This window comes from Sabethes cyaneus, chromosome 2, assembly GCF_943734655.1.
Source record: "Sabethes cyaneus chromosome 2, idSabCyanKW18_F2, whole genome shotgun sequence".
In the NCBI taxonomy this organism is placed as follows: domain Eukaryota; kingdom Metazoa; phylum Arthropoda; class Insecta; order Diptera; family Culicidae; genus Sabethes; species Sabethes cyaneus.
In genome coordinates, this window is record NC_071354.1 from 143,629,527 (window position 1) to 143,641,904 (window position 12,378).

The 12,378-nt window shown below is 41.1% G+C and overlaps 1 protein-coding gene across 1 annotated transcript in view; it reads left to right on the forward strand.

Annotated features, from left to right (window-relative positions):
- LOC128736120 (uncharacterized) overlaps positions 1-12,019 on the forward strand; it is a 120,620-nt gene extending 108,601 nt beyond the window's left edge. Inside the window, exon 3 of the mRNA XM_053830598.1 lies at positions 11,816-12,019. Within this exon, the coding sequence (XP_053686573.1) occupies positions 11,816-12,019 (204 nt within the window). The remainder of the gene's footprint in view (positions 1-11,815) is intronic.
- The last annotated feature ends 359 nt before the right edge of the window (positions 12,020-12,378 follow it).

Below are 12,378 nucleotides of genomic sequence, written 5' to 3' on the forward strand. Positions count from 1 at the left end.
TAGCTCGTGACTCATACGCCTCCGCCACTCTCCGCTTTCAGTTTGTACTCCGCCAAATATCGTCCGCAGCACTTTCCGCTCAAACACGGCAAGGGCGCGTATGTCCTCCGTAAGCAGCGTCACGGCTTCAAGTCCATAAAGAACTACTAGTCTAATAAGGGTTTTGTACATTGTTAGCTTCGTGCGGCGGCATATGCTTCCTGATCGAGCGTTTTACGAAGGGCAAAGTAGGCCCGATTTTCCGCTTGGATGCGCCGATGGATCTCCTTACTAGTGTTGTTGTCCGCGGTCAACAGCGATCCCAAATACATGAACTCCTCTACCACTTCTAGTGCCTCTTCCTTTCATGTATTTGCTCTTCGACGCATTTATTTTTAGCCCAAAGCTCCTAGACTCCGCTTTCAGTCTGGCGTAGATTACCTCCGCCGTCGCAAAGTTCCTGGCAATGATATCGAAGTCATCTGCAAAGCCTAGAAGTTGGCTACTCTTGGTAAAAATCGTGCCTCTCGTTTCGATGCCCGCTCGTCGGATCACCCCCTCAAGAGCGATGTTGAACAGCATGCAGGATAAACCGTCACCTTGTCTCAACCCTCGCCGCGTCTCGAAGGGCCTCGAGAGTGTCCCAGAGATGCGTACGAAACACATCACTCGATCCAATGTAGCTTTGATCAGTCGCATCAGTTTGTCCGGAAAACCGTATTCGTGCATTATCTACCATAGCTTGTCTCGATCGACTGTATCGTATGCTGCTTTGAAATCAATAAAGATGTGATGCGTGGGCACGTTGTACTCCCGATATTTCTGCAAGATTTGTCGGATAGTAAAAATTTGGTCCGTAGTTGCGCGAGCCCCCATGAAACCTGCCTGATAATTCCCTACGAAACCTTGTGCTATCGGTGACAGCCGGCGTAACAGGATCTGGGAGAGTACCTTGTAGGCGGCGTTTACCAGCGTAATACCACGATAGTTGCAGCAGTCTAGCCGATCACCCTTTTTGTAGATGGGACAAACCACTCCTTCCATCCATTCCTCCAGTAGCTTTTCCTCCTCCCAAATCCTCGAAATAACCCAGTGCTAGCGTTTCTATGCCATGTTTATAAAAGTCTGCCGGTAGGCGGTCCTTCCCAGCGGCTTTATTGGTCTTCAGCAGCCCGATTTCTAGTTTGACTTCTTGGAGATCAGGTGCTAGGACATTACTGTCTTCCATGGGTGCTCCTAGGTTAATTTCCGTTCCGCCTCCTTCGGCGACTTCGCCATTGAGGTGTTCATCGAAGAACTGCTTCCACCTGTCGACCACCTCGCGCTCGTTTGTAATTAGATTCCCTCCCTCGTCCCTACACATGTCAGGTTTCGGTGTGTAGCCCTTCCGAGTTTGGTCCACCTTCTCATAAAACTTGCGCGTTTCATTAGCTCGGAATAGTTGCTCTAATTCTTCACGATCTCTGTCTTCCTTTTGGCGCTTTTTTCTCCTCAGGATCGTGGTCAACTGGTTCCTAGCTCGTCGGTATTTGGCCAGGTTCTCTCTAGTGGCAATACTTAGATAATTTTTCCAATCATTTTTTTTCTCCTCCACCACCTGTTGGCATTCCCCATCAAACGAATCATTTTGTGTACTCCGAGGGTGAATACCTAGTGCCGCGGTAGCGGCCTCTCCGTTGGCCGAGCGTATTCTGCCCCAACCGTCTTCGAGGTTTGAAGCACCTAACTACTCGGAAGAAGGCAGTGCCTCATTCAGTACTCGCGCGTAGTTCTCGGCAGCTTGTGGGTTATCTAGCTGCCTGATATTCAGCCAAGCAGGGCGGCTTTGACGTGTCCGGTATACGGTGGACAGCTTTGAGCGCACATGTACTGCTACTAGGTAATGGTCAGAATCAATATCCGCACCCCGACGGGAGAGTACGTTCGTGATGTTAGAGAAAAACCGGCCCTCTATGAGAACGTGGTCAATTTGGTTCATTGTACGTTGGTCAGGTGATCTCCAGGTGGCTTTGTGGATATCCTTGCGCGGAAAAAAGGTGCTTCGGATCACCAGGCCTCGGGAAGCTGCGAAGTTTATACATCGTTGGCCGTTATCGTTTGTGTCGGTGTGCAGGCTATGGGGTCCTACCACCGGTCTATACATTTCTTCCCTACCGACCTGGGCGTTCATATCCCCGATAACGATCTTGATGTCCCGTGACGAGCAGCTGTCGTACGTTGCCTCCAGTCTCGCGTAGAACGCTTCTTTCTCATCGTCGGGTCTACCTTCGTGCGGGCAGTGCACGTTAATGATGCTATAATTGAAGAAACGGCCCTTTATCCTCAATACACACATTCTCTCGTTGATCACCTTCCAATCTATCACGCGTTCCTGCATTCCGCCCAGCACTACAAAGCCCGTTCCCAGTTCGTTGGTAGCGCCACCGCTCTGGTAAAGCTGAGCCTTTCCGCCACGGATCTTCCATACCTTCTCTCCTTTGCGACAGATTTCCTGCAGAGCTATGATGCCGAGTTTGCGGGGTTCAAGCTGTTCAATCAGCACCTGCTCGCAACCTGCGAAATTTAGCGATCTGCAGTTCCAAATACCGAGTCTCCATTCGTCGTCCTTGTTCCGTCGCCTAGGTCGATGCCGAATATTCCGCTCCGAATATGCTTGAATGTTTAGTTTTAATTTAATTTAGGTGTGTAGCCGTACTGGTGCAACACTACCGAGTCTCGCGATGGGGCTGCCATCTTATGCCATCTTATATCTTATCTTAGTGCCAAGACTCACTATACCTCTTTCCCAATTAGTATACGACCTTAGTTTCCACTGGGGTTAGTTACCCGATCTCCGCTAAGATTACTCGTATTCCGGCTGGTACAACGAGGAGGTCAGGATCGGAGTTGCTGGATAAGAGGCTAACGATCACTATCGGGTCTATATTCCGCATTATCCAGTCATTTGCCAGCCTGTGGAGGAGTCTGTGCTGGAAGAAGGTACTATGTCGCAAGTCGCTTTCGACCTGAACGCCTTTGAATATCTTGGTAGCCAGACAACGCCTGCTGGTGGTACTATGACTGATATAGCTAAATATTTGGGGCTCAAACCCGATCACTCTACCTACGAAAAGCCCTCGTGAACGTGGTGCGTCCACACGAAGACAATGCAAAAACTGCAGGTATTTATTAATCGCTTCCTGCGATATATCATTCGTGCCTGGTGGCGTGGCTACTAGATATCCAACGAGGGACTCTGCTGTGGATGTCATCAACGACCGATAGCAACAGAAATTGGAAAACGTATGTATGTAACGTATTGGACATACCTTGATGAAAGGAGCGAATGACATCTGCAGAGAATTCCTCCACTGAAATCCGCAATGACAACGTAGAAGAGGCAGACCCAGAGCCTCATGACAACGCGGCTTAGCTAGCGACATCTGGGCTGTTGATAAGAACCTGCCCTTGCAACAGGTGGTTATTGGGGGTAATCGTTGGTAGTGGAAGTTTCTGATTTTATCCCGGACCGGCGAACAAGGACCTATTATCAAAAATAATTTATATCAAGATATTATTGTAAAAAGATTATTCAGATTTTGCATTTCCAATTTTGAATCAATCGATTTTTTAGTATAACAAAATTTTTCTATAGCAAAATAAATACATTCTAAACGATTCTTTCTGTCACTATAACGCTTCGTTGCTAAACGTTTTTAAATTTACTGTATCTGTTCACACTCGTTCGATGTTTTACTGCAATAGTTTCTGTTTAAATGTTTTAAAATAATATTGTTTGGACTACATTATTCATACCGAATTCCAAAGGAAATAACCAATCCGGTTTATTATTATTTACTGTTTGCGGTCCGATAATAAATACACCTCTGCGACAGATGACAGGTAGATTTTTACGAGGAAGAGACCATTCCTTAAACGGACGCGCATAATTTACAACCGATCGTGTCGTTCCTAATTGGCGACGCGTGTCGACACTTATGTGTTTGCGCGTTCTTTTGCGATTGAAATCAATTCCACCACCGGGGCGCTGCAGCTTAAGCTACCATCAAGGGTTCATTGCGTAATCATTGGACAGACGCGTTTAGCCTGATTAGACTTCACTTATTTACTGGTTGGCCTTACAGGATGTTCTGAAGTTTCCAATTAATAGTAATTTATGTTGAATTCCTAATATATTAGGTGATAAAGAATTATAGTCAATAATATCGACTACCATCATCAGTGAGGGACCATTGCTGTCGCTAGATGAGCGATGTTTTTGCCTTGATCTGACTTCGTAGCAGTATGCTAGCCTCATAATTCAGTCGCCGTTTGTTTACGTCTGATTAGGATTCTTGGATTCTTGTAGGTCATTACCATGTAAATTAAGTAACGGCTGTGAAGTTTTTCGAAACAGAGTTCCGGAATGTTATGCGGAGGCTTGGCCAGACGGTTGATAAGCAGTTGTGGTATCTCGCTATGTTGAACAAACCAATTACAGATCTTTTTATTCCAATTTCACTATTGATACTACATTGTGACCACAATGGAATGTGACAGAGGCAGCTTGTTCGTTTTGTGGTGTTTAGTTATTAGGTTTTTGTCTCTTTCAACTATTTGTGGCTATTTGTTTGCATATTCTTTCTATTTTGTGATTGTCCTTTCACATAAATAAGCAATAAAAAAGATTTCTATTTACAATGACTTTTGAGCCTGAAACCTTACACATATACTTTATAAGCAACGACAAAAAATTTTCACTGAGCAATCATTTTTCACTTAAAAAGTTACTGCCTGAGGAATAATATACATGAGACTACTTATTTAGTTTAATCTATAAATATAATCAAAGTTAATTTGCGCTCATGCTTCGCTTTGAATGCATAACAAAGCAGTTAACTTTTTATTTTTGGTTTCTGGCTTTATTTCGTGCAATCATATGCATCATATTGCAACATGTTGCAATCATATGCATCATATTGCAACAGGTTGCAATCATGTTGCAAAAAAGCAATATTGCTCAAAAATAACTCATTCTTCTCCTTTAATTTTGGGTGTACTTTTATATTACCAGTTTTGCCCCGTTAGGCATCAAAACGTCTTTAATTTCAACTATAGTATGTTGGTTAACTTGATCGCCTAATAGTAGTGATTTCATCATGCGTTGCAGTTTAAATACCAAAGTCTACGATGGCTTATCCTGCAACGCAATTTACCATTGAATTGCTTAAGGCACAAGCCGCACCTTGTACTACCACTGAAATCGCACATCGTCCAGAACGCAAGTCTAGTTAAACTCGTTACCGAGCGTCAGAAGTTTCGAGCCTGACTGTAGTTTCTAGCCTAACCAAAGGCTGCCAAAGATTATATCGTCTGTATGATTTCCAAATGGTCAAGTTTTCCTCAAGCTAATCGTCTTTCATTTTTATTGCTGTCGCGCTTTGCCATAAATGAATAAGGTGGAAGGATGAGGAAAACTGCATTCCGTATGGGTCTACCAAACCGGTAACCGCGAACTTAGCCGGGTAGCTGTGCAACTGTCTGCTATGAGATCGTTGAAAGCAAGTTGCGAAAAAAAACGTCCTAATACGTTACCAAGCAACGATGGAAATATGTTGATAAACCATGAAATCTGTTTGCTGGCACACATTTTTTATTATAACAAATTGAACATATGACGGAAAAGTCTGTCTTTGAAAAGAAAATTTCATTTCTAGCAAGCGTGTAGGGCGCTATATCTCTGCATATTAGCACAGACAAACAGACATAACACTCGTTTTCCATTCTTCGTACCGATTAAACCGTCACTTCAAATTTGGGCTTAGTTAGGAATGTCTCCGTTTTGGTCAAAGTGGCGCTTTTGACCGTAAGCATTTTTCAAAATTATCGTACAGGTTTGGAAGGGTCCCAGGTTTTTACGAAATTTTGTACTCGAGAATAGGCAGCAATCCAGGCAAATATTATCTGTAAAAAGTTTTGTCTAGCTCGTTGCTCGAGCCTTTTCTTGAACCCAACTCAACCCATTATTTTTTGCATCGGCTATTCTACTATTGTTCATGCGGTACCTTAATTTTATTTTCGGTCGAACTCCGGCTGTCACTCTCTTTTTCCCTAATTTGCCCTATGCAATCGATTAGTTTTTCGCAATAGGGACTGCATTCTCAAACAAGTACTTACTTACTTAATCAGCTCCAGGCCGTAGTTTCTGCTGCTGTACGAAGAAGTCGTCTCCATTCCACTCGGTCTATGGCTGCAATTCGCCAGCCACGTAGTCTGCGTAGGGCCCGCATGTCGTCTTCCACTTGATCGATCCATCTTGCTCGCTGCGCGCCCCGCCGTTTCGTTCCTGTCAGACAGAACCGAGTGGCAAAATTCTGACTTCGACAAAAACGCATTCAAAGTTTGCTGCATTCGAAATCATCTTCTAACTCTGGCTGTTTGCAACATTTATGTAGTCTGATTGGAGCAAAATGTTGCTTAGAAAATTCTTGTTCGGTTGCTATCAACTCATTTTTTTAAATTTTTCCTCTTGGTCCGGTCTGATTTAACACCGACCATATGATACAGGGATACCTCGATATAAGACAATTTATAATTTCAAAAAGTTGTCTTATATCGAAATTGTCTTATATCGAAACATGATTTTTTCACAAAATTTTAGCATTAGCAGTCACCCCAAGTAGCACACTTTTGTCACTTCTAGTTGCCGAAACCTATTTATGACTGAAATCAGTCATTAATCGGTTACCACAACTAGTTTACAACAACTGTGCTAGTAGGGACCAATTTTGCTCTGTGTTGTGTGTTTATGTTTTTTGAACTATTTAATATTGTTTGAGCTATTAATTGTTTACAATTTTTAGGATTATTTCAAAATAATGAACAAATTTATGGCGCCGCTTTTGGAATGGAAAATGTGCTTTGGTGTCGTTACCAACTATGTCAAAGGAATTTGTCTTATATCGAGGTAAAAATTGTCTTATATCGAATTGTCTTATATCGAGGTTGTTTTATAACGAGATTGTCTTATATCGAGGTATCCCTGTATCGCGACAAACAATCGAGTTAAGCAGTTGGCTCGAGCAGTCGAGTCGAAAAGTCAAGTCGAGCAGTCAAATCGAGCAGTCTAGTCGAGCTGTCGAATTGAATGGTTTAGTTAGAAGTCGGGTCAAGCGATTAAGTCGAACAGTTAAGTCGAGCAGTTCATCCGAGCAGTCGAGTCGAGCAGTTGAGTCGAGTAGTCCAGTCGAACAGTTTATTCGAGCAGTTGGGTCGAGTAGTCCCGTTGAGCAGCTGTGTCGAGTAGTCGAGTCGAGCAGTCCAGTCAAGCAGTTGAGTCAAGCAGTCCAGCTGAACAGTTGAGTCGAGCAGTCGAGTGGGGCAGTTGAACCGATAAGTCGAGTCGAGCAGTTTACTCGAGCAGTCTAATCGAGCAGTTTAATCGAGCAGTTAAGTCGAGTAGTCCTGCCGAGCAGTTGAATCGAGTACTCTAGTAGAGCAGTTGAGTCGAGCACTCCAATCGCACAGTTTAGTCAAGCAGTCTAGTCGAGCAGTCGCTTCAAGCGGTTCAGTCGAACAGCTAAGTCGAACAGTTGAGTCGAGCAATTCAGTCGAGTAGCCCAGTCGAGCAGTTGAATCGTGCAGTTAAGTCGAGCTGTCGAATCAAACAGTTAAGTCAAGCAGTTAAGTTGAGCAGTCTAGCCGAGCTGTTGAATCAAGCTGTCAGTTGAGTGGAGCAATCAAATCGAGTAGTCCAGTCGAGCAGTTGAATCGAGCAATTGGGTTGAGCAGTTGAGTCGAGCAGCCGATTCAAATATTCCAATCGAGTAGTTGAATCAAGCAGTTCATTCGAGCAGCTGACTCGAGAAATTGAGTCGAGTAGTCCAGTCGAGCAGTTGAATCAAGCAGTTGAGTCGAGCGTCGAATCGAACAGTTGAGTTGAGCAGTCTAGTCGAGCAGATGAGACATGCTATCCAGTCAAGCAGTCCTACCGAGCAGTCAAATCGAACAGTCCAGTCGAGCAGTTCAATCGTGCAGTTAAGTCGAGCAGTCGAGTCGAGTACTAAGTCAAGCAAATGTGTCAAGCAGTCAAATCGAGTAGTTAAGTCGAGTAGTCTACTCGAGCAGTTAAATCGAGCTGTTCTGTCAAGCAATCAAGTCGATCTGTCCAATCAAGCAGTTGAGTCGAGCAGTCTAATCCACCAGTCCAGTCGAGCAGTCTAGTCAACCAGTTGAGCAATCGAGCAGTCCAGAAGTCGACCAGTGAGGTGACTGAGAATACAACCCATTGCTACGAATGCATGATGTCCTGTCAGGGACTTGTTTTGCGGTACAGACATAAGCCTCTTATATAAATAGATAGATTTTGTGAAGGCGGAACCAAACACATTGTTGTAATTTTCAAATTTTAGTAGTTTTATGTGAAAGAGGTAAATGAAAAAACTTGAACTATTTACTCTAAACGTCACTAACGTTTTTGATAAGAGGAAGTATGCACCTTTCAAAGAATTTGGCACCACTTAGGCTCAAGAATCACTTTTAAAAAGGGTGTATTTATTTTATTAGGTAATATGTTTGAGAAGTTGTATCTCCTGAAACTAGGTTTGATCCAAAATGACCTAAGCGCCTAAGCGTGAGTTGTTGAAAATTGAGTTTTAAACATGAAAAAAAAAACTGAAAAAAAATTCCACTATGTTCTAAAGTCAGGAAAAAAATGTAAAATTAAGATATACAGGAAATGGTAACTTCGAATTTTTTTTTTGGAAACGTAGAGTTTATTTGATACATTTTGAGACTTTTTCTGCATTGGTGCAATATTTATCAAAGGATTTTGTAGAACAACGACTTTTATGAATATTTTGTAACCTAAGATTATTATTATATTGCAAAAATTTTACAAGATGAAATTGATAGTCCCGCCCTGCTTGGTCAACTTCACAACTACGCATTCACAGCGCATTCTAAGGCCCAGACAGTGGCTACGATAACCTCCTAGAAACACTGTATATAGCAATAATGACCCAATGTTGAGTATGAGCGGACCATTCCAAGAGGCGCATCATTTATTCGATTTTAACGTGTCTACAAAGACCTTCCGTCAGCGAATTTACAAAAGCATGTGATATATTACGTTACTTTAGATCATTAAGACCATATGCTGTCAGATGATTTTTTATATAATAAACAAATAAATAAATAAACATTATATTTCTTATTATTATTCTTATATTTCTCGTTATGCTATGAAATTGATAGCAACTAGAATAAACGTTACTTTTCAATTTGTCCGGATACGTCTTGCTGATTCTACCATCTACTGATAGTACAAAAAGGATTTTAAAAAATTTCAGTATTTATTTTTTTAGGTTTAAAAATCAATTTTCTACAACTCACGCTTAGGCATCATTTTGGAACAACCCTAGTTTTAGGAGATACGATTTTTCAAACATAGTACCTACTAAAATAAATACGCCCTTTTCAAAAGTGATTCTTGAGCCTAAATGGTGCTAAATTCTATGGAAGGTGCATATTTCCTTCTATCAAACACGTAAGTAACGTTTAGGATAAATAGTTCAAGTTTTATCATTTACCTTTTTCACGTGGAACTGGTAAAATTTAAAAATTGCGAAAATATGTTATGTTCCGCCTTCAGAAAAACGTAAATACCTCAGCGAGATTTGAACATACTTTCTCCTCAAAGTTGTTCGTCATAAAATTTCTTATCTATACGTATACTGTACGTTACTCTGAGATACTCTGGGATAGATAAATGAAATTTCGAAAATTTCAAAATTTTGCCGAATTTAATAAATTTTTTAATATGACAAATATGACTCCAGACATGCCACCATAACCTTTTTATAAATGTATCAGATCTCAATGATTGTGAAACAAATAGTTGTTTCACCTACTTTAATATTTCTAAAAGTATTTTTTTGAATTTTCTCCTGAAAAATGCAGTTTTTTCATAAAACTCAAATGTGTGACCCCTAAATCATGGCAACCAATGTTGACGTCATATAAAAGTTTTGTTGTGACTCCCTAAGCTATCACTTGAGGGGTGAGCCTCTGGGTTTTCTGACATAGTGCTATTTTGAGACACTCTAATGGATACTTAGGGACGATTCAAATATGACGTCTACCAAATTTCTACTTTTCTAGACCCCCGCTCCCCCCTCTGTCCGATTGTGTCACAAAACTCAACGTCCCCCCCCCCTTTGGACGTCACACAAACTTAAAATAAAAATGAAAGCGTGTTGAAAGTAAAAAGTGGTTTATAAAACTAGCTTAACCTTTTAAGAGTTAATGTATGATTAAAACAAATATAGAAAATAACAATTAATAAAAAATAATAACTGCGAACAAGGGCTCTAACAACATTCAATTGCAAATTGTTACAAATCATTGAAGAAATGAAGCTTTGGTTTCAATTGAAGTAGCATGGCTCCGCTTCAAAACGAACTTCAATTTGCGTCGGCGAAGCAGGTTTCATTACATCGTGACGATAGCTTTTAGAGTTCATTGCACTTTTCTATCCAATATTTAGTAAAAAGCTAGAAACTTTGATTGCAAATGAACTGAAATTGATGTTTAAATTGATCCTTCAATGTAACGCGTGGTCTATCTAGTAAACATTGACAAATTGTGCCTGACTTTCAAGCGCCGTCAGCTGGAACAATAAGTTCGAAAATCGAAATAAATCAATGAGTGATGAATGACTGAGAAACATATTTTTGCTGCCTTTTGATGAAAATGCAATTTTTTTCCACGGATTTCACATTTGCCTAGACCCCCTTCCCCTCTTGTCACAACCTGTCACAAAATTGACACCCCCTTCCCCCATAAGCAATGGACGTCATTATTGAATGATCCCTTATGGCAAATTTGTTTATAAGGTTTTGCACGGGCGAGCATAACCTCGCTTTTTTGACGTCTATCAGTGGTTTGTTTACATCGACTTAGAATGCGGGTTAAAATGATTAAAGTTACATATTGTTAAGGGCGTCAGGGGCAGGTCAGAAAAGCACAAAAACTGCCATTCCGAGTAGTTCAGAGGGCGACACTGCTGGACAATACGCTTTAAAAACGTTTAACTTTAGTTTATGCATGTTGTGTTTGCCTAACAAATAGTAAACAAACCACGGATGGATGTCAAATGGATGAATTGCGTTCATTCGTGACGTCACCTTGCAAAACCTTATTCAATCCAGGTTGAAGTTGGATGAATTTTATCTGTCAAATGGTAGCAAATGAATACAAAAAAATTATCAATAATAAACAAATAACAACCCAAGTAACAATTTGGTTTTTATTACATTCTTATGATGGAATTTAAGACCAAAATTGGTCATGAAGACCGCCATAAGAGTACAATAAAACTCACATTGTTGCTTGGGAAGTTCGCTATTCTTTATTCTGACTTTATTTGCTCTCGTTGAGTAAAATAACAATCTGTCCATCTGTTAAAAGTATGAAATGGTTCGCAATTCAAAGTGCAATTTAGCCATTTGAGGGGAAATAATTACATATTCGTCTTCCGATTACACTACATTGAACAAAATCCTGTTAAGGAAATAACTAAAATATTGATGAATTTGAGCCTTAAACCACTGTCAGTTGTGGCTGAGATTTAGTAAAGAGTTAGTTTGTTTCCATGAAAAAATAGTTTTATACAGTGCAATAATGTCTTCTCTGTCATTAAATTTGTTTCAATGTGTAACTAAGAAATTCTATTATTATCGTCAAATCCAATTTTAAAATGAAATTCCACCGTGCAGGTGAAAAGTTATCCATACCCATTGAAGTTACTTCTATAGCAGAGTAATCAAGTTATTCTTTCTTCTGTTTTCATCCGCAGCCCTCAACTCGACCGGAATCGGATTTCACACTGGACCTGCCCCGAGCCGAACAACTGCGGGCCAAGATGAAGAAGGAAAAGCAGTTCCGCACGCGGTGCCGTTGGTTTTTCTACCTCCTGAGTGTGGTGTTTTTCCTACTGTCCGTGATGGTAGTAAGCCTGATATTGACTCGGGGCAAACGGATGTTCGGCAGCATGATATGATGGCGGTACTTCCTATGGTACTGGTATGGTCTTTCCTGTGTCTGTCGTCCGTTGTTGCCGAGCTGCCGCTGCCGCTGGAGGACGTCTAAAGATGCCATCGGTGCTGTGTTGTGCTTTTTTTAGCGATACTTTAGTGTATAGTCGGATTTCCTCTTTCGCAACGTTCGTAGTATTCGCCAAAAGGTATCCGAGAACTGCTTGAATCGTATTTTAATTATGTAGACAAATTTTACTAGTATTTATTATGTGTTAGATAGGATCTTGAACATGCTATTTCGAGTAGGCAGTTAGTTGTTATGATGGGAAGCAAGTTGTGTAAATGAGTTGCATTGGAAACGAACCTTAAAGCTCAACAAACG